This window comes from Cataglyphis hispanica, chromosome 17, assembly GCF_021464435.1.
Source record: "Cataglyphis hispanica isolate Lineage 1 chromosome 17, ULB_Chis1_1.0, whole genome shotgun sequence".
Taxonomy (NCBI): Eukaryota; Metazoa; Arthropoda; class Insecta; order Hymenoptera; family Formicidae; genus Cataglyphis; species Cataglyphis hispanica.
This window is the reverse complement of record NC_065970.1, coordinates 1,293,376-1,315,085: the sequence shown is the minus strand read 5'-3', so window position 1 is coordinate 1,315,085 and position 21,710 is coordinate 1,293,376. Positions and strand designations below refer to the sequence as shown.

At 33.4% G+C, this 21,710-nt stretch overlaps 5 protein-coding genes and 1 long non-coding RNA gene across 12 annotated transcripts; 2 read left to right on the top strand and 4 right to left on the bottom strand.

Annotated features, from left to right (window-relative positions):
• Window positions 1–640: 640 nt before the first annotated feature.
• Window positions 641–8,877, bottom strand: LOC126855925 (synaptic vesicle glycoprotein 2B-like). Of its 3 annotated transcripts, none has more exons than XM_050604012.1 (12): window positions 8,738–8,877; window positions 4,895–5,180; window positions 3,632–3,779; window positions 3,387–3,567; window positions 2,949–3,270; window positions 2,693–2,854; window positions 2,510–2,598; window positions 2,273–2,437; window positions 2,070–2,189; window positions 1,762–1,982; window positions 1,519–1,681; window positions 641–1,428 (listed from the first exon to the last, which is right to left on the bottom strand). In XM_050604012.1, exons 2-12 carry the CDS (start codon window positions 5,162–5,164, stop codon window positions 1,248–1,250), a joined length of 2,022 nt encoding a protein of 673 aa, XP_050459969.1. In that variant the 5' UTR covers window positions 5,165–5,180; window positions 8,738–8,877; the 3' UTR covers window positions 641–1,247. The 3 variants fall into 3 exon arrangements, with proteins under 3 accessions (XP_050459969.1, XP_050459968.1, XP_050459970.1); XM_050604011.1 differs by lacking the exon at window positions 8,738–8,877 and adding an exon at window positions 7,627–7,814; XM_050604013.1 differs by lacking the exons at window positions 4,895–5,180; window positions 8,738–8,877 and adding an exon at window positions 4,191–4,352.
• LOC126855929 (uncharacterized) lies at window positions 5,134–9,385 on the top strand. 3 transcript variants are annotated; one of them, XR_007688304.1, is made up of 4 exons: window positions 5,134–5,279; window positions 5,392–5,540; window positions 6,282–6,512; window positions 8,806–9,385. It is a non-coding gene; the product is annotated as an uncharacterized LOC126855929 (long non-coding RNA). The 3 variants fall into 3 exon arrangements; XR_007688303.1 differs by having other exon boundaries at window positions 6,282–7,438; XR_007688302.1 differs by lacking the exon at window positions 8,806–9,385 and having other exon boundaries at window positions 6,282–7,633.
• A 1,089-nt stretch (window positions 9,386–10,474) lies between these two features.
• LOC126855927 (E3 ubiquitin-protein ligase RNF113A) lies at window positions 10,475–12,262 on the bottom strand. Its single transcript, XM_050604015.1, has 6 exons — window positions 12,120–12,262; window positions 11,895–11,968; window positions 11,515–11,715; window positions 11,202–11,418; window positions 10,899–11,091; window positions 10,475–10,806 (listed from the first exon to the last, which is right to left on the bottom strand). Exons 1-6 carry the CDS (start codon window positions 12,226–12,228, stop codon window positions 10,626–10,628), a joined length of 975 nt encoding a protein of 324 aa, XP_050459972.1. The 5' UTR covers window positions 12,229–12,262; the 3' UTR covers window positions 10,475–10,625.
• Window positions 12,263–12,370: 108 nt separating this feature from the next.
• On the top strand, window positions 12,371–15,568 carry LOC126855926 (origin recognition complex subunit 4). Of its 3 annotated transcripts, none has more exons than XR_007688301.1 (7): window positions 12,371–12,509; window positions 12,721–12,978; window positions 13,055–13,381; window positions 13,466–13,963; window positions 14,070–14,222; window positions 14,306–14,541; window positions 15,017–15,568. XR_007688301.1 is itself a non-coding variant. In XM_050604014.1 (6 exons), exons 2-6 carry the CDS (start codon window positions 12,763–12,765, stop codon window positions 14,465–14,467), a joined length of 1,356 nt encoding a protein of 451 aa, XP_050459971.1. In that variant the 5' UTR covers window positions 12,371–12,509; window positions 12,721–12,762; the 3' UTR covers window positions 14,468–15,568. The 3 variants fall into 3 exon arrangements, 1 of the variants encoding a protein (XP_050459971.1); XR_007688299.1 differs by having other exon boundaries at window positions 14,691–15,568; XM_050604014.1 differs by having other exon boundaries at window positions 14,306–15,568.
• On the bottom strand, window positions 15,420–18,101 carry LOC126855928 (putative ammonium transporter 3). The gene is made up of 11 exons (XM_050604016.1): window positions 17,962–18,101; window positions 17,545–17,830; window positions 17,295–17,452; window positions 17,066–17,177; window positions 16,790–16,995; window positions 16,578–16,709; window positions 16,386–16,481; window positions 16,218–16,306; window positions 16,040–16,129; window positions 15,849–15,936; window positions 15,420–15,777 (listed from the first exon to the last, which is right to left on the bottom strand). The coding sequence occupies exons 1-11, from the start codon at window positions 18,095–18,097 to the stop codon at window positions 15,608–15,610; spliced, it is 1,563 nt and encodes a 520-aa protein (XP_050459973.1). The 5' UTR covers window positions 18,098–18,101; the 3' UTR covers window positions 15,420–15,607.
• A 255-nt stretch (window positions 18,102–18,356) lies between these two features.
• Window positions 18,357–21,418, bottom strand: LOC126856162 (gamma-aminobutyric acid receptor-associated protein). Its single transcript, XM_050604438.1, has 3 exons — window positions 21,039–21,418; window positions 19,174–19,371; window positions 18,357–19,071 (listed from the first exon to the last, which is right to left on the bottom strand). Exons 1-3 carry the CDS (start codon window positions 21,126–21,128, stop codon window positions 19,006–19,008), a joined length of 354 nt encoding a protein of 117 aa, XP_050460395.1. The 5' UTR covers window positions 21,129–21,418; the 3' UTR covers window positions 18,357–19,005.
• Window positions 21,419–21,710: the final 292 nt, after the last annotated feature.

Genomic DNA, 21,710 nt, shown 5'->3' with positions numbered 1-21,710 from the left:
TCAGATGCACGTTCATAATTGATCGTACTATAAGCTTAAAAACGATTAACGTTGACTAGAGGCGATAATCTCTTGGATCTTTACGCTATAAAACTGAGGCTTCTATTTTTTTCTGCTCAAAAGTCTTCATCTAGGAATTGAGGTTTCATACGGCAGCGTTTATATGTGAATAATGCCTCTCTCTTTCGAATTAGCAATATTCTAGCGTCTCTTAATAAATCTAATGCATACTAATAAGTCGGTAAAAAGCGGAAGTATACTGAATTACACTGCTTATTTGCTCTCATAGAGAAATGTTTTCAACATATGTAAAGCAAGTTTTTTCATTTTTCTTTTCACAGAAACATATAAAATCTGATCTGTATTGTATGCATCATTGTCACATCTGAGTTTACCTAGGTACTTTCCGCAAACTATATCAGAGTATATCGAAAAGTTTTATGTCATGCATCAATATTGTTTTCGATTGAAAGTAAGAATAGTTATATATTCTATTGAGTCTTTGGAATAATTGAGATATTAAACAACACTGCCGATTTCTAATTAGTATTTACCGGAATCTATAATTAATATTTCTTAATATATATATATATATATATATATATATATATATATATATATATATATTATATGGATGATTATACATCCTCTATTAAAATTGACACTTTTGTGGCATATGCCTTATTAAAATAGTTCCACATATGCGCATATCCATTGCTCAATGTTTGTAGAACAATTTACACATTGTATCTGATCTTGCAATTTCTTGTCTTGTTTTCGCCGAATATTATTATCATTCTTGTATAACATCATTCGTTTCATAAGCAATAAGATGCAAGAATACACTTTGCTCCAATTCTGGAATACTCTGTTGTGTCAAGCAAGCTAAAATTGTTATGAATGTTCTGTGCGCTTCAAATATGCAAGTGTCTTCAAAGACAACTGCTTATCGTCATTATTTCTTAAGATATGTCACTTTGTACAAAAAGTCTTGTCTTCTAAAAAATTTTTTCCTTTTGATCAACAAATTATTGACATGTCTTGAACATCATTTTTCATGAATAAATTCTAAGAATAAAGAATAAAAGATAGCATTTTTTACATGCCTTATTCTCTTCTCTATCTCCGACGTATTCAAAGTTATTTTCTAAGAATCTAATTCTTCAGTTTGCAAAGCATCATATAAATTCATATGCAATAACAAATTTTCATTTTTATGCATTGTTGACATTTTATCGATAGAAAGTTTATAAGAAAACATTATGAGTATGAGGCAATTTAAAAGTTGCAGCACTAGCAATCAATAATACCAATGCTGTCAATAGTGCAGGTGCGATTAATGACACACCCAATAATGTCTGATATGTTGCAGTTCCTATCAGACCAGATATTCTTATAGCTGCTGCTATAAGTCCAAAACCAGTACATCTAAAAAAAAAAGAAAGAAAAAGAAATGTGTAAACGTGATACTTTCTAAAATATGTGAGTTAAATCTTCATAACATTTTTATTTCTTTACCGCAAATGTGTAGGGAAGCTCTCGACTGTCACCAAAGTTAATGATGTCCACGCAACAGCAAATAGGGCTGTAAAGCCACCTTCAAAACCCAGAACTGCTGAACTGTTTCTGTGAATTAATATCAGACACAGTGCAGCAATGGAAGAGAAAAAAAGCGAGAGACCTAAAAAATATGTTTGCTACTTAAAATTATGTTCAAAGTCGATTCACACAGTACACTATTCAGTCATATTGTCAACTGACCAATTAATTTTGGCCGCTGGAGAACGGTAAGCGCCAAACCTGTGAGCGCGGCAGCAGGTACGAAAGCCAATTGAGCAACGAGATGAGCATGCAACGCCTCTTCAATATAAATATTATAATCCAAATCGAGAGTTGGACAGGGTCCGCTTAAACTTAACTCTGTGTTATTCTCCAATTTACATCTAGTGAAAACTTGTGCGGATAAATCTGTGTCAATAAATCTGTAACAAGATATGTATATATATATTCAATTTATACAATGAGATAAATAAAAAAAATTTTAATATTGTATAAATATTAGTACTCACTTTGAATGTACAATAAAACTGTCTCTAAAATGAGTTTTGCTAGACTTAATGCTACTGAACTCCACTGACTGAAACGTACAATTGTCAAAATCGACATGGCTAAATACCATTTTAGTGAATCTGCAAATATACATTAATTATATAATTGAGAAATATACATACTACTCATTTTATAATGGTATATTGAGATATCATTTTTGTACCTGCAATTTGAAAATCTAGAATCTTTGTACTGACGATTTTCCCAAGAACCAGTAAACGTTATATTATCATAAATCTTGTCATATAAGTGTTCAGTATGAGCTTTGTATTCCATTGCACGCAGAAATTTTAGATATTCAGGACACCATATCATAAGACCATAAAGACTGAACATAATGTGTAAAGATTCAATTTATGGAATTCTTAATAATTACCTAAATGCATGCAGAGAAACTTACCTGAATGAAGTGACAGACCAGATAATCAACAGGATTAAAGTCACGCGTAAATGGGGTGCAGTGAATAATTCCAAAAAAGAATTCCAGAACTACATATGTGCAAAAAATAAATTAAATCGTATATTCAAGGTATTTATATGTAATTATATGATTATTCGAAACATTTTTTTCTGAGATATTTACCATTTCGATCGAATATATTATGTCCGCCAAAACACTAGTATGATTATTACATGGAGATGGCGGTGCCAAGCCGCGAGGTCTTTTAGTTGGAAGTTCCAATTCGGAGAGTTGATATTGAGTACCTGTTGCACTTTTCCGGGCGTTATTTTTTTTATATATTTTCTAAGACATTAAATTATACCATGAGAGATACAAATATTATATAGAGAAAGAGGTCAATTTTGTAATATTATTTGTTTTACATATATATACATACCTGATAAACCATCATCGCTTCCACGTCTCGACCAGCCTCTACAAGATATCTCGGACTTTCCGGTAAAAAGATAAGACCAAACGTGGAACACAACGCTGGCAAACAACATAATAACAGAAAACGATGCCAAGCGCTAAAATGTTCCTTGTTTTCCAGAACGACCATTTCTCCTGTCGTGGGTACTACCGCCCAAGCCAAGAGTGCGGCGTAGACACCTCCGAGCGCACACGCCGCCACGAGTATTCCTATCCAACGACCTCTACTTAATCGTGGACAACATTCTGCGAGATATGCATATGCCAGCGGTACAGCTCCTCCTACTCTGTAACAGGATAGATTGAATAAGGCTAATAATAATAATTGAATAATCATTTTAAGTCTTCAGTTTAATTTGGACAATATCAAATCATATAAGATGCCAAAAAAGAAATTGCTTACCCAAGAGCAGAACAGAATCTAGCCGTCATAAAAGTGCCATAAGTGGGCATAAATGTTGCAACACCGCTGAACAGAGCATGTACAGACATGGCTGATAAAAGAGACCTGCGTCTTCCCAACCTGTCTCCAAGGCCACCCCAGAATAAACCACCCAATGCAAGCCCAATAAGAGTAATGTTGCCTGAAAAATTATGTTATTTAGCGATACAACTTTACATATCGTAAAAGATACAATGACAACTCACCAAGCCATCCTTTCTCGTTATCTTCGATGCACAGCTCAACCTCTGCACTTGGCAATATATAAGGAACAACAAAAAACTCAACAGTATCCGCTGCAAGACTCAAGCCTGTACAAAAAGCGGCAAAAATTTGGAAGTAACCAACACCAGCCTGCAACATTACAATAACATTATTATATATATTTTATTTATATTTACACATGCAACAAATATTTTCAATATAAAGAAAATAAATTGTCAATAATGCGATATTAAATCATGGGACAGTCTTATCAAACATCAATAATTAAAAAGTATAGAAAAAGTGCATATATAATTTTTCAGAATTATAATTTTTAATAGGGTATTTTAATTTTTTGGAATGAAAAATTGACTTACATTAAATTTAATAAATATAATATCGTATAATAAAATTACATATAATATCATATAATCAATTTTAATAATAATTTGAACATTAACTAATGTACAGTTATATTTTCCTTTGTTCAATTTAAAAATTGACGCAGCTGCAGCAAGAAGTTACCAATGTAACCTCCAATGTCAAAAAAAGAATATTTACTGGGAAATCCTTCAAATAACCCGGTACTTCGCGCGGTACATATTTTGCCTTGACGATCGACTCGTCCAGGACTTCGTCCATTTTCCTAGGATAAGAAAAAAAGATTCGGGCTCACGAGTAAAAGAATGGAGTCATTCACTTAGAGCATTCACAATTCGGCCTAAAAAGACGAAAAAAAAAACAATGACGCCGTTTTACCTAGGTTATGTTTTTATTGCATCCCGCATATTTTTGTCACAGATCTACACACTGCACACTGCACACTGCACTTGCACTCGATGCATCGACGAGCCAATAAAGCGGCGGCTTACGAATCCGAGTTCTGTCATTGGTACGATCGATTAGCTGAATTGGCGCATCTCGATAATCGATTAATGATCATAATCGATTAGATTTGAAATGAGTCATATGTTCATATTATACAAATTAAGCAATATAAATTTTGAAGCTTGTGTATGAAACTAAAAAATATATTGCAGTTGCAAGTTTCAAACAGTAAGAGAGATATTATGATATATTAGAAAGATATCGTTAAGTATTTCTTTTTTTTTATATCAATTATATCACTGACACATTTCACATTGAAAGTAAAAGCATTTTTTTCGTCACATAAGGTTATAATTTCAAGAAGAAAGCGATCCGAGTTAAAGACGCTTCTTTAATAAAGTTTAACAGATAGCTCCTGAAACAATCTCTAAAATCACCTGCTTAATGGCATCCTCGTGGAATTGCGCCAGGAGGGTCGCGTCCGCGGTGGAGTCAATGAGATCGTGCTCCGCGGAATCGGCCGAGGCCGAATTCACACCAGCTGTGGTGACGCTCGTCGGCTGCGTCGTCATCTCTTCGGTGTAAAGACCGGTCCTAGTGTTCAGGCCACGTTCGCCCGCGCTCGTCTTCGTCGCGCTGCCGCCGGAGGGTGCGAGGCCGCCCCCGCTGCCAACGAGCCACTGGCTTTCCTCCTCCGATGAGGGCATCACTGCCAGAAACCATCTGGCGAAGTGGATAATAAGATGATGAAAACACAATAAAAGCGAACATATCTCGTCGATTATATTCTCTGACGCATCCTCTCCGTTTGTTTATCGTTCGGTAATTATTTCTTTTAATCTATAAAATAATTGTAACATGTTCTATAATTTAATTCTAAATATTTTTTAATTGAACAATTAAAAACGCCAAGTCGCAATGTCTTTAATGACAGATAGGTCGTCTCCCGATATGTCATGCTGCACATCAACGCAGATAAGATAAAATGAATTCGAGCCGAGAGATAAAGGAGAATCGGTGGTGATAATACTGACATTTGAGAGACAAGCAAATCCGGAAGCCGAATGGAAGGCAGAATTAAGAGTGAGAGCGATTTATGAGAATAAACTACGCTTTTTTTTGATAGAAGTACTTGTTCTATGTACAGGACGTCGTCGTGTGCGATCTATTTTACGATTTTATTTGCCTTTGCGAGGACGCGCCTCGTTTGACTGACGCTATCGATGAAATATTAAACGGTAGATTGCTTCGCCCGACACAGAATGTAAAAAAATGCGCGGTCTTCGAAAAAAATATATTTTCTAATTTTATTTTATTATAAAATCGTGTATCTTCTCCTTTATCGCGGATCAAGGTTCGTTAATAAAACACATAATATTAAACGATGATTCTTTCTCTCTCTCGCGCTATGACGCAGCGCGTAAAGAACGACGTAGATTGGGAATGAGTGTGTGTTAACAATACGGAATGGTATATTGTGTTTCGCAATTGTGAAATTTATCACGCGGTGCACGTGGAAAGACATGCGTCACGTCTATAAGCGCGGTTCACTGACCACGTTTGTTAATGTGTACGATATTCGTTACAGTAACAAGTGAAATAGTCAACATTTATCGCGAACGCCTTAAATCTAGCTATAAATAAGTAACTGCTAATAATAAGGAATGTTATTCAACTCGTGTTGCATTTATCGCAATTGATATATTTGCATATAAGTTAATGTACAGAAAAATTATACCGTTATATTGTTTTATCAAAGTTTATGAATTTTTGGCTAATACAATTTTAAAAATATTTTTTATTAATATCTCTCTTTTTTTATAGGCAATACGAAACATCGAAATTTGTTGCAGTTCTTCGATTCATGCAACTTACGATGGACATAGCGGTCTTGCTTACCGTTGACCTTACTCAAAGAAACCGGAGAACCACTTTCGCGTGCACTTATATTTCGCAGCGGTAATTCAACATTTATGAGCCCGCATTGAAGCACGCGGAGGTCACGCGTTTTACCAAGGCTGATTAACTCCCGGAATTAATGCAAGACCTACTAGGGTAACGCGCATATTATACAAAGGCTCTCTTTCACGTGTTCATACATACTAATTCATCGATCTATATGTATGTAGTAACACAACTTTCTGTATAGCGCATATATATATACAGGAAAATTCTGCGATTATTTATACAAAGTTTACGAAAGAGTTGCAGAAAAAATAGACATGATGAAACTCACAAATTTATGTAAAAACTAATAGCAGAAAATTCTTAACACGTAACCAGACATTATAAAGTACGTAAAATTTCAAAAATATTGCAATGTCTTATCTCAAATTTTAACTTTTAAATTTTTATTAACGTTCTGTCGTGTTGTTGTTTACAGTCGTCTTCGTCAATATTATCTCATTATAAAAAAGTGCAAATTTACATGAATAATTCCCGATTATTAAGGATAAGAAAAAACTGCGTCATCAAATTGCAAAAAAGAAAGAAGCGTTAAAATTATATTCTTCCTTTGTCAATAGACGTTAATCTTCCCGGATAGAAAGATGCGCATGCGATTCGATTTCTGCAATTTTCATGTCATATTCTCACAATTAATTACGTTTTTCAAACGTTCAATGTTGGCTTTTTATTGTCGCGGGCGCGATCATATACGTACGCGATTTATCGATCCGAAACCGATTACGCGGCTCCGTAGTCACCGTATATATACATTTTCCGAACTTCAAAGTATATACATATAGATGCATAGACTTGAGTTGCGAGTATGTAAATACCGTGTGTATATACACGTGCACGTGTCAATCTGGTATTCGCTAATGTCGCCGACAATCACATCCGCGTCATGGCTCACGTTTTCGCAGTCTTCTATTTTCTCATCGTTAGTTATTTTTGAAACGCGACCGAATACGTACAGTAGAGCGACCGACGACAAAAGACATTAGCGTTTTGTTTCATATTTGCCTCTTTTTATACATGTATGAGACTACATTATAAGACAAGTATAATTCATTCCGAGATTAAATTGAAAAACACTTGCGAAATGTACTTCGAAGTCAGTTTTCCTTTAGAATTCCATACAAAACTTTATGTGTCTGATTTATCTTGGAGCGAGTCTAAAGAAAGAGAGAGAGAGAGAGAGATTACGTTTTAGACTTATACTTACTTGCCAAGAGATTTAACATTGTAAATTAGTCGCGGCAAATGACGTATGACATTCTGCGATATTTTTGCTAAAGAAATATCGACTCCGAATCGTGCCAGAAATTTGTCTGGGAAATGTTTGATTACAACAATTATATAAATACGTACATATAAATATATATATATATATATATATATATATATATATATATATATAAACATGTTTACATATGAATATATATAGATAAACATGTTTATCTTGAAGGTAAACATTTTTATTTTTTATTATTTTTTTCGAAAATATCATGCTGAAAAACGATGTATTAATTTATATTCGCGACAAAATAAATTTATCACAATATCAATGAGGCAAAAAAAATTATTGGACAATTAATTGACGATTATTGTTTGAACTTGCCTATATGCCAACACAGTCATCTCCGTAATAATATGCTCATTATCACTGGTATTCGACTGTCAACACGTCACGCATATGCGCAGCACGTGGGCCCAACGCGATATCCATAGATAAGCATGAACGACGAATATAAGCCAAACGATGAAGCGTCGTGAAACTTAGAGAACCGCGTGCGCGCGATATGCGATTTATAGAGATTATTCTCGGACACACGAATATATTTATCGAATGCAAAATCGATCGCCAAGACTTGTCTGCATACATTTGCGTAAATTAACAATAACAATTCAGTCTTGTATAAATTATAATTAACAAGGTAAACGAGAAACAGAGTCTTAATAAAAAAGAAAATGTTTTTGTTTATAACTGCAGCTTTTCAAAAAATTGCGCAAGATTAATGCATGAAAATATATTTTGATATTAATGTCAACATCGAGTTTTATGAAATAACAATTTTTGATAACACATTATTTAATATAATGTGTTAAAAAAATTTTGTTAAGTATATTATATTCTCTTTTTATATTTTTATCACGACGCTGGCTTATCTTTTCGCACGTTATTTAGATATCGAAGATAGAAAAATGAATGCAGAAAGAATAATTGATTATTACAACTGGTGCATTCACATAATCATACGAGAATTGATATTATTAAAGCCACTTATCACACATATATATCGGCGTCCTTATCACGCCGCGCGTAAATCACCCACCTGGTTGATAGGGAGTCGCCGTGAAATACCGCACCTTCCCAGTGATAATGCCGTTTTTCTGCTCACAGATTTCTCGCATCGGAATAAAGAAAATGAGTTGGATGCGTCGATTAATTTTCGTGGCTCGTCAGGCTATTGATGAAAATCCAATCAATGCGGCAAAGATGATTTTCACTTTGAGCACTCTAGGATGAGATTATTTTCTGTAAGAGGCTGTTGTTTTATTCAGCATCGTGAGACGCGGCGCACTTCTTTGCCAACAACTGCAGTCGATCACTCATCACAAAGTCACCCTCGCGTTCTTACATACGACATACGTCAGCAACAGCACAAGAGTGTGAATATAATCGAACGCGCGAATAAATTTACGTAACAATGTCGTACGGCGATTTCGTACGAGGATAGACAGGCGTACGGATGATCCGTTGATTAACAATACCAATGACTAGCGATTTCGTCGTGGAGAGATTAATGTCAGAATTTAATTTGAATATTTACATACGGATAATATACATAGATATGGAGAGTATGTATTAATAATGTAAGAGTATATATTAAAACATCACGATATCTCAAAATCACACCATTATCTTTTCTAATCAAGTTAATATCTTTGATATTTTTCAATAAAATGTTTCTCTCTTTCTCTCTCCCTTGGTTGTCACGACGCCAAGACCTACCTCAATGAATAATCACTGCGTTAAATCTTTCGCTAAGCGAATCCCCGTCACACTCGAAATGTGCAAATCTTTTCGTTATAAATAAACTTTTGGCAAATAACAACGATTCTCGCTTCATCGGAATATGCGGCGCAGTCCAGGATTACACCACGTAGAGTTTGCGTCCTTTTGCGCGCCGTGTCCTTTCGTTGAAGATCGATTCTCGACGAAGCGGAAGATGATTTCGCCGCGGAACGCGGTGATCAGTCGCGACGTGTTTTTGCGAATGAGATTGCGAGATTACTACTGATTTGTCTCACGCAATTCCTATATCGTGATCGCCCGCTGCGAGCAAGGCGGGAACACCGGGGCTCAATCCCGGCCCGTGAAAAGCAATCGTGACATTTTCATGGTACGAGGGAAACAACACTGCCGCTGTGCATATACACTGTCGTCGACACGCCGCCTGCGCCGTGTATCGATTCGCGTCGCGATGCTCCAACACGTAGCGCCTTTGCCCCAAACAGGGTTCCCCTTGCGAATCATTAGCCCGATAATTATAAGCGGAACGACTTCTAAACTCGAAGAGAATGATTCCGGACAAAAAAGTATATACTGTAAAAATACATATATATACATATCATATTTTAATGCAATTAAAAATATTAAGATGCATTTTAAAAATTTCACATTTGAATAAATAAAGTGAATTTTGAATTATATTTTTTTTGTAGTGCCTTGAAAAAATATAAATTGTATTTTATGAATTTTATATATTCCTACTGATATATTTTTATGAATTATGTATATCTAAATATTTTTCTGTAAGTATATATGTATGCATAAGCCTACATATATGGAAATACATAATGAATTCTGCGACTGAATAATTAAAATTTCCTCTTGTTATATAGGCATTACATTATCATAAAGTATATATATGTATATATCTTTATTAATTCATAATATTCATAACAAACTCGATACATTTTCGAAAAGTCTTTCGAAATCTTTCGAAATCTTTGAAATCGTTGTTCAAAGAATAAGAAAAAAATTGGAGTTTAGTTGTCATTAAATATTCCAAAAATAATAAACTTTAATATATGTTGTTGACAACATAAAATAATCTATGTTAACACTTACAATTCCTACAAATTGTTATTCCATTCATATCGTACATTAATTGTTATAGAATTGTATATTTGGAAATAAAGATTACTTTACTTTAATTAATCTTCATCAGAATCTTCGCTTGCTGCAGTTATTTTTTCTTTTTCCTCCATTTTAGTGCGTGCAATGATTTCTTTTGCAGGATTGAAAGTGCCATTAGTTTGAATATTACAGACATAACATCGTGTACTTTTTTTATACTGTTCTAAAGCACATTTCTCACAAAAGTAATGTTTGCACCTAAAAAAAAAAAAAAATAGATTAGTCCTTTTTAAATATTAAAGTATTAATATAGTAGCAGTATTGAATAATTATAATTTAATAATTTATACTTTGCAACAACTGGATCTGTAAAACTGTTTCTGCAAATAAAGCATTTAAATGGCAACTTGTCCTCATCACTGTCAATCTCATACTTTTTATCGTCTTCATCCCCACTATTATCATTTTCTCCAGTAGCAGCCACTCTTTCCAACTGCCATCCTAATTTATAATCTGACCGATCGTGAAGAAACTTACAACTATCTAAAATCAGATTTAAAAGAAAATTTTTACTATAACCTGTTTTAAAAAAACTATTATAAAGCAAACTATAATATCTATCTAATACTAAAATAAATTATAATCATGCATACCTCCAAAACCACAGAAACCAGTTTCTTTGTAATCTTTGCATATATCAGGTTGATAATCCCATCTCACTGTTGCTCTAAGATTAGATGGTGCTCTAATTGGTCCTTTACGTACCATTCCACTGGATGCATTTCCAGCTGCAGTATCTTTCTTTTTATAATATTGTGCGTAATTGTTCAAGCCCCTATAAATTTTATCATCCTCTTTTCCTTCTAATTCCTAATAATTAAAATAAAAATAATAATTTGATCTTTTCAGATAAATCAATTTTAAATTTAATGAAGATATCTGATAAATATAATTTGTTCAAAATACCTCATTTATTTTTTGGGCTTTTTCAAATAACGCCTGCGCATCTCTGTCTTTCTCTGTTTCTGTCTGCAAAATAGCTGTTGCTCCTTGGTCACTTGGGCCAGCTAGCAAAGCGGTTTTATTACTTTTATACGAGACAGTTATATCATCATCATCACCATCATCATCGTAATTGGTCCTTTCTTGCTGTTTCTTTACATTTGTCTAAAAAAAAAATAAAGATTATGATCAAGTTATATCAGACTAATAAAAAACGTCACATATTCTGGATTTATTTAAAATTCAATAACTACATATAATGGTAATGGTATAATTTAAGAGAGAGAGATAAAAGATTATAGATTATATGTATATAGTATTTCGTCACATTGCAAAATACTCACACTCTGTATCATAGGATTATGATCATCTTGCTTCTTCTCTTTTTTAACCACCGTGGTCTCATCCTCGCTACTGTCTACATAAAAAATGATATACACACATTTATTTACATTTATGTTTATTTAGACATAACCTAAAATTCTTTCGCCTGACTAAACTTGTCCAATAGATATGTGATATCTATAATTAGTCTACATTGAAATCGATTATTTATTACAACGACTCACCGTCACCGCCATTCGCCTCTTTTCGTCTTCTCGTAGCGTTGTTACGAATTTTACGTTTTTTAAATAAAAAGGTGCAGTTCTTCTCCGGCGGTTGCACTGCATCATCCATGTCTGTTTGGTAAATATTTCCTTCCAACGTTTGACGTCCGATGCCCGACCGGATTATTTTTTTGCTACTCGTACAGTGTTATTTTCTGCATTAAAAATACAGTGACATCGCGATATCGTAATTGATTGAAAAAAATTTAATCCTAAAAATTCGAGCAAGTTTACACAAAAAATACATTTTTGGAGTCGTTAAACTTCGCTTGCAAGAGATTGGGTTATGTCTTCTGACGCACATCCTGAATATATATTATATTTATAAACATTGCATCCTAAACCCTAAAGGTAAAGTACGATTAACTGTATATAATAATTTCATTTATATGTCAATATAATTGTAATATATTTACAATGATAAAATAATGACATATTGATGTTGGGTTATTGATTACTCGAAAAAATAATAAAAAATTCTTTGTAAAGATTTATCAATTTGTATTAAGTGCATTTGGAGTGTTGGTATTTTTAAAATCTCGATAAACTTTATTAATTACAGGGCTTTCATCTTTTTCCAAGTAGTTCAAGTTTGAGAAAAACAATGAGTAAGAAGAAAGATATGGCAATTGACTTTCAAGACAATATGATATTACTTACGCGAAAATATTTGAAGCGTAGAATAATGTGCCCTGAAACTAAGTTTAGACATCATGTTAAGGAACGATTACATGTGTTTGATTTAGTGAAACGTACTGTTGAAATGGGTGAAAGCAATTCTGCTTTGTTAGTAGGACCCAGAGGCAGTGGAAAAACGACGGTATAGTTACCTTTTACAATTACATGTAAAAAATATATGTATATATTAATATATAACAATTTTTATATAATTTCAGCTTATCAATAGCGTTTTAAAAGAATTATCAGGTTTAAAAAGCTTTCAAGATAATGCGTTAATAGTGAATCTTCATGGACTAGTTCATACTGATGATCGTTTAGCACTAAAAGATCTAACTCGTCAGATGCAATTGGAAAATGTAGTTGGTGATAAAGTTTTTGGCACATTTGCAGAAAATCTAAGTTTCCTCTTAGATTGCCTGAAATCTGGTGATAAGAAACGTTCAAAACCAATCATTTTTATACTTGATGAGTTTGATTTGTTTTGTGGACATCACAATCAAACATTATTGTATAATCTATTTGATGTTGCTCAGTCTGCACAGGTAAATATTCAAATGTATTAAAAAATTAATTAAAAAATATTTTTTGTAAAAGTCTAATATGGATGAGAAACTTTAATTTTGCAGGTGCCAATATGTGTATTAGGAATAACCTGTAGATTAGATGTTGTGGAGTTACTGGAGAAGCGAGTCAAGTCGAGATTTTCACATCGCCAAATATTCTTGTTTCCTGGCGATACATCATCCTCGGAACAGCCTATGTCCGCATTTGATGATCGTCTGGAACTTTTTCAAAATCTTCTCAGTTTACCTGATGATGAGAACGTAAATAAAGTTGAGCAACAATATGATGATTGTACAATAGATCCACAATTCGGTTCTATGTGGAATGATTATATTAAGAGTTTAACTAGCAATGTTACAATGGTGAATTTACTTAAGAGAATGTATCATATCGATGTAAGTGAGAGGAGCTTTAGAAATTTTCTCGCAGTCGCCGTTTCGACGTTATCCGAAAAGCATCAGAAATTGGAAGTCAATGATTTTGTGGAAGCGAGTAAAATCTTTTCAGAAGATGATAAATTGTTGATGCTTGAGGGATTATCCATTTTGGAAATGTGTTTAGTACGTTCCTTATAATTATTTCTAGTGAAATTAATTTATATAATTTATCATTTAAAATAATTTATAATAAAAGAGAATACATTAGTTGCTATGTTTTTTATTATAGGTCATAGCAATGAAACACGAGACAGAGATTTATGATGGTGAGCCATTGAATTTTGAAGCGGTCTATAATCGCTATATTAAGTTTACACATCAGAATTCCTCTATACAATCTGTCCAAAAACCAGTTATCATGAAAGCTTTCGAGCATATCAAGGTAAGATACTGCCATAAAATAATTTTTTTTTTATTAAGTACTTGAAGAGAAGCTGGATAAACATATATATATATATTTTCTAGAATTTAGAAATTTTGGTACCAGTTGGAAACACGAATACAAAATTTGAAAAGGAATATCAGTATTACAAATTTACATTAACATCGCAACAAGTTATGGATGCTGTGAAAAATTATCCAGGCCTCCCTACAGAAGTTTCGCAGTGGGCGTTAAGCAGTATATAATAATGATATAGTCACAAGCTAATATATACTCAACCTATTGTGTTCCATAAAATTACACATATTACATGTAATTGGTAAGTCTTTTCTTTAATAGTCTATTTCAAAGTAGAATTTTGTAGAACAAATTTAGATATTACAATACTTTATAATGCACTTATATAGATAGTATACCACACACTACACATACATAGAGTAATATAGAAAACAATAATTAATTTTTTAGATACACATTTTGAACATAATTATTGAATAACTTTTAAATAACAATTGTCATACTTTTAAATAACAATTGTCATAAAAATGAAATGATATTTTATGAAAAAAATTAGTAAAATACGCGGAATTTTACTTATGCATTATGTAAATCTGAAAAAGGTATGATATTCTAGTCTAACATTTCCAGAATATTCACAAATTCTTTCATTCATACATATATATCCAGTTAAGTTTTTTAAAATCAATCTAGAAAATTTTAAAGTATTACTTAACAGAAAATTGAGAATATTATATAAGCATAATAAAATTGTAAATATCTTTCACATGTGCCAGTACAATATCTGAAAACGAAAAAGGATTTGGTATTTTGTGAATATATACTGAATGTGGTCTTCAGTGATAATTCCTGCCAATATATAAACGAAGTAGAGTAATCTGATGTATAATCGTCTTCAATATATGAAATTATGAAGACACAAATATTTATGGAAATATTTTATTTCCTGTAATAATGAGCATTAATATAAATATCAAGAATATAATAATGATTATAAATATTATCTTACCGGGAATAATAATTAATATCATGATTAATTAAAGTTATTTAACTGAAAAGATATCCGTGCCATAGGCTATGTTAAAATTCAGTTTGTCTGTGATTTTTCTCATGTCCATTTATCTTTGTATCGTATGTGCGTGCGTGTGTATGTGCACGATCAATATTTATTTGCGTGAATGCGTAAGAACTTAAAAATATTTATTAAAGGATGTGTCTTCCGTACACACATTTTACGGATTATATTAGAGAATGTGCGACGAAATTAGAAATTAGTGCACGTGTATATGTTTATACATTTGTAATAAATTTACATCCGATGAAATATCGATGAGTTTCTTATTGTACGAGTTCTTTCTTTTTACATCTTAATCCATCCAAGCAAAGTGCGGCTTTGCCTTTGTAGATATCGCAGAGTCTGCAATCGTTCTGATTTGAGAATTTTTCGTCATCAATTTTTTTGATGGCTGTTGTTTTTTAGAATTAGTAAAATTCTTAAATTTTTTGCTCTTATGCTGAGCGAGAAACGAATCATGACCTGCATCAAAGAAATAAATAATGTTACTATATAACATCTCGATGTAGATTTTAGAGATAATTTTATCTTACCAGGATTAATGCCCACAGGATGTACATTTCTCAGTTCCTTTTCCATAGTAAATGGCCGAAGCGCCGACATGGCGCGGCTCACACCTATCTGACAAACATATTTCGCATAAGTGATTTGTAAAAATGCAAATTAAAAAATTATGAGATTAAAATATAGATAACAGAAATTAAAATTTTAATGAAATTTATACCTTTGAATGACGTATTCTATGCTCTACAAGATCTGCTCCAAGAACTTCTTCATAAACCGACATTCTGATCGGTATTACCTTATCTATCACCTGCAAGAAAAAAAGTATCTTAATCTTACATCTAATATTTTTTTAAATAATGAAATTATATGATATTAAATTAACTTATATGATATACCCAGAGCAGTAGAATAGAGGTAACAAAACTCCAAACTATTAAGCAAAGCGCGGATAAACTTTGTACTCCTAATAGATACCAGCCGCCTCCTACAAAAATTTATATACTATAAGGTAAATGATAGCTTGGAACAAAAAATATGTAAAATCATCATTCTATGCAAAACACCTTTGAACAAACCCTTCCTTCCACTTGTGGTATCTAAGGGATACGGATTATCAGCAAATAAGCCGATAGCGATAACTCCCCAGATACCACTTGCACCTATATATTAAACAGATGCATACATTTTTATTATATCGCAATAAATATAAAAGTTCATTCTGAGATTATAAAAGTTTAAAAGATGGAATTAAATACCATGAGTGGCGGAAGCTCCAACAGGATCATCTATGCGAATTTTATCTAACGCTGGCATTGCAATACACGTGATAAAAGCACCTATCATCCCAACTATTATCGCTTCCCAGGCTTTATACAAAAAACATCCACCTGAGGTAACGTTATAATTAAAAATCGGTTCGATTTAATTTTTTTAAATCTTATTTCTATATTGATCAAGTAATATGTACCGGTAATCGCTACTAGTGCACCGAGAATACCATTTATCTGACTAAGGATATCGATCCCTTTCGGATTAGTCAAGCTGAATCCCAAGCCGATCAGACCACCACCCATACTGCCCATCATTGTAGAAACGGCTGCTCGAGCGGCATACTGCCATCGTTCGCCGGTTACTCCATATGTGCTACCACTGTTAAATGCTAACCAGCCCCACCTACATGATTTAGACATATTATATATATTATGCTTTTTCTCGACGCGGTAATCTGCTGTTATTGTTTTACCATAATACGAATAGTCCCATGATCGCATTAACAGGGCATCCGAGAGGCAGAGGATCGTTGCCGTTGTCATATCTGCCTATTCTAGGACCGAGCATAATAGCGCAAGCAAGTGCTGTATGAAAGCAAATAGATAGATAGATAGATTGATATATTTATATAATCATCTATTGAAAATTATTACTTTAATATCGAAGCTTGATTAAATATACGTATTTGCCATTATGATTACCTGAAACACCACCGACAAGATGTACTGGTCCTGAGCCAGCAATATCCACAACTCCCATGTTCTTCAGAAAGCCGTGATCGCCCCATACCCATCCGGCTGGCACGCAGTATACAATAGTGTTTAGAAACGAGAAGACACAATACGCTTTAAAATTACATCTAAAAATGTCAAATGTACACAAATATCAAAAGTTAAATTTAAAATTTATATACTACATTTATTGTTCTCGAGAACATTATAGAATAAATACCGTTCAGCCATAGCACCACTAACGATGGTCGTGGAAGTGGTGGCAAAGCTTAATTGAAATAAAAACGCGGCACAAATGGAACCCATATATTCATCATCGATAGAAGGATCTATGAATAGACCTCCGGTACCGATAAAAGGGTTGTTTGGTTCGTTTAATCCAAAACTGATTCCAAATCCGAAAATCCAGTAAGTTAGACCACCAAGGACTATGTCGATTACATTCTTCATCATAATGTTGACCTCATTTTTCAAAGAGACACAACCGGATTCTAGCATTCCGAATCCTACAGTTTGCATGTAAAATCATAATATCTATACATATAATAATAAATATACGATTATAAAAAAAACAATTTGTTTTAATGAATTAAAAAGAAAATTAATTTTTTTTTAAACTTGCTATTTTTCGCAATACCTGTTTGCATTGTAAAAATCATAAAAGAACTCGTGACGATCCAGTTGCTATCTTCTTGACTAAGATTATATAATTGACTAATATATCTATCAACAGTAACGTTTGTATTATTTTTTTCATAACTTGCCATTTCCATGATATTTAAACTGTTTCTTCGTTGCTAGAAGAAAGTTAACTACTGTGATGTCTTCGTTCAGATATACATTGAGCGCGAAACGTATTCAGGGGACAAACAAGTTAAAAATTTAGAATGTTCGGGCAAAACAAGTCTAGTATTGGTATATTGAAAGAAACGTCACTTCTGTCAGCAACTGATCAAGTGGGTCTATTAAAAGGAAGAAATTGGTATATTAGATTAAAAAAAAATCTAATAAGAAAAAAGAAAAAATAAGACATTTTCATCGCGTTTTAATTTCTTTTATTGGCCTTACATCTCCCAGCCGTTACAGAAAATTTTTCTTCTCTCCTGCATGTCTAATAAGTTCTCTTCGTCCTTCCTCAAGATCAAGTAACATTAAAATCATGTACAATACAATAACACTAATCTAGATTGATGAAAATAATATTACGTATAGAATCCTATACCATACTTTAAATTTATAATGGTATGATATCTACTATCATTTCAGAGAACATTATGATTAATGTGCAATAAAACACAATATGTGACAGCAAATAGTAATGGTAATCGACAATACAAAGACTTTTCTTTTTTTTTTTTTTCCTTTTTATGGCTAGGCTAGACGTTATACATGATCACATAATTCTGCACAGATTAGTTGTTCTTAAATTACACAATGAACTAAGCCCTTTAAGAGATGGTAGAATGTAACCGACAAGAAGCATCCTTATCATCACAAGTTATGTAATTCTTTGGAGGAAGCAAATGTGCAGTGTCAAGACATAAAATCTCACGCAAAATATTGAGAAATGTAATTTTGTATGCTCAGTTTTCGAAAGCATCTATGAGGACTACATTGATAAATGGTAGATTTTGGTTGCTGAATCCTTTGTCGGTTTGGCGATTTGCTCATCCCAGGAAGTTTAATGACCATAAACATTCTCATCACTGTATGCTATGTATAGGAAGAAATCCTCTTCATGATGTTCCTGATTAAAAAGATTTGGATAGAATTAATACAGGTAATCAATGGTTGAAATCAAGATATTTTATTCAATAAATATTGTATATATAATATTCATTATAGTTACCGCATAAAGAGAACCCATAGTAGCACTTGTTGGTGGAATGATGTTGTTGACAAAAAAGAATAGAGCATCTTCTGGACGTAAATGGATTCTCTTACGAATTAAAAAGTAAAATTGGCCGACAGTTAAGTCAGAAGGTACCAAATACTTCTGCTTGTCCAAATCGCTAATTTTTGCTTTAGGCGCCTTCTCAACTATTACCTTCAACAACATTAACATTTATTTTATTATTTGTTTTTACATCTCAAATATTTTTTAAACAAAGAAAGATATATAAACTGAATATTGACTGTGTATTGACGATATTGTAGAAAAATATATTTATTAGCTCGCTATCATTATAAATATCGCATCAAACAAATCAATTTCCATAAATTTATTTCCATTAAAGTTAATAAAGTTAATTAGTAGTAAATAAAGGTAGTAAATTTAAAGAATTTTAATCTTCGCTAATAAAATTTTTAAATCAGCAAAATTTTTGCCCTCGTTGCCTGGATCAAAGACAAATTTCAAATTATGTATTTAACATTATATGATTGAATCTTGTCCAACTATTGAATAACAAGATCCAGGTTTGAGTTTTATAATATTGACCTTGATTAATGTGCGTATTTCGCGGAACAATAACAATTAGGTGTGATACTTTTATGAAACTGTTATGATCGATGATTCATTCACACGAGCGATAAGCACACAATTAATATTTTCTTTACCATATGATTATGATTGCAAGTGAGAAAGAGAGAGAAAGAAAATGAAAGAGGTTAGATTTTTAGAGTTGATTGAAAATATACTTTGTCATGAATTAATATGTAAACGATTCTGTGGAGGTAATCAAAATATTATAAATAGTTACGAAAAGATTAACAAACAAAAGACTCTTGTTCCATGAAATATGTATCGAGCAATAAAAATATACAATTCAGTTTGTAAATATTAAAAATTATATCCGATTTTTAATTTTTTAATTTATTTGCTAGAAGCTAAAAATTGAAATTTATTTTAAAAAAGGATATATTAAATAATACGTAATTTAAATTTTGAAATAAAAATCGCAGCAATTCGTACTGCGTAAAAAAAAAAAAATATCGTTAATATACTTGGTCGTGTTGTGTGTGAGTGGTTGCGTGATTTTTAAGTAGCAAATAAGCATAAAACTAATGGAAAAATGCTTAATGCTTAATAAAGATAGACGTTCTGTGCGCCTATAAATCCGAGAGGAAACATTAGCCTGATCTAACAGCAAGATGTAAAAGATCATGTTTTTGTCAGGGAGAAACAAAGGTCTATAATGCTCTTCTCCTTTTGAAAGTCTATTCTAAAATCTATTCTAAAATTTCGTTAGAAGCATATACAGACAGGCGTATAATATGCGTAGAGCGAGAAAACGAATAATCTTATTCGACTAAAATGGAAACAGATTAAAGATAAATAGTTTCGCAGCTCAGGTAACAGCGCATATTTGGAGACAGGCTCGAAAAAAAACCTCGATTACACACGTACGTAAAACAGATCAATACGCGTGGAGGGGAGGATGCACGAAAAAGGACGCGAGATAGCATGAATCGCGTAATTTCGCGACGTAAATAAGAAAAGAAGAAAGAATTCTCGGACTCCGAAATGCGATGCTTCGTCAACGAGATACAGGCAGACCGATGTGACGCAGAATAAACGCGACCTTGGGCTCCCTCCGGACCAGGAAAACACAATTGGATCCGAGATCGTTCGACTCGACGCGTGTGTGTCGCTCGTTCGCTCTCGAACTTTCGAAATAACGCAACGCGTCGTCGAAATGTCCGTTGTCCAATCGATTTTCCTCGCCCAACGAAACGCATCGAGAAGCGAAAAAGCGGCCCATTCCTACTCACAGGCACTCGATCCGGATATTTTCGTCGGATCTTCTCGCCCTCGGCCTTCCTCTTCTCGAACGGATGCTCCTCCTTGTATTGGAACTTCATCGTCCCCGTTTACGCGTGGGGATCGCGACACAACGATGCTCACTCGCCCTCGATCTTGTTGTTCGCACGCTCTCTTCCCGCTCTTCCCGACAATTGCGCTGACTCGACGGAATCGGTGGCGACGACGCTCGAGAGTCTCTCGGGGAACACAAATTCCGCAACACACTTCTGTCACAACAACAACCGCGTGACACCGCGATTGCGCTACGAAGCGCCCTCCGCCGCCAGAAAATAGATCCCCCGTTCGTTCTAACGCGACGAGATTATATCGAAGACGGCTGATCTTATTAAAGCCCCGTGTAGTTTGAAAAAATTCTTCATTCCTTCTGTTATCCGAATATCGGGTAAAAAATTGTGAGTAAAAAAATACGAACGTTAGATGAGAAGAAGAATTGCGCGAAAGATGAGAATGTCACTGCGCATACACTTCGAGATTCGATATTCTAGGAACGAACACTTCGATAATATCGATAGCGAAATTGCGATTCTCGAAAGTCTTCCAACGGTCAGTGAGAGATTCGTCGCGATTGCACTCGAATCGCTCCGTGAATGTATACACGCAGTTTTTGCGAGTTTTATGTC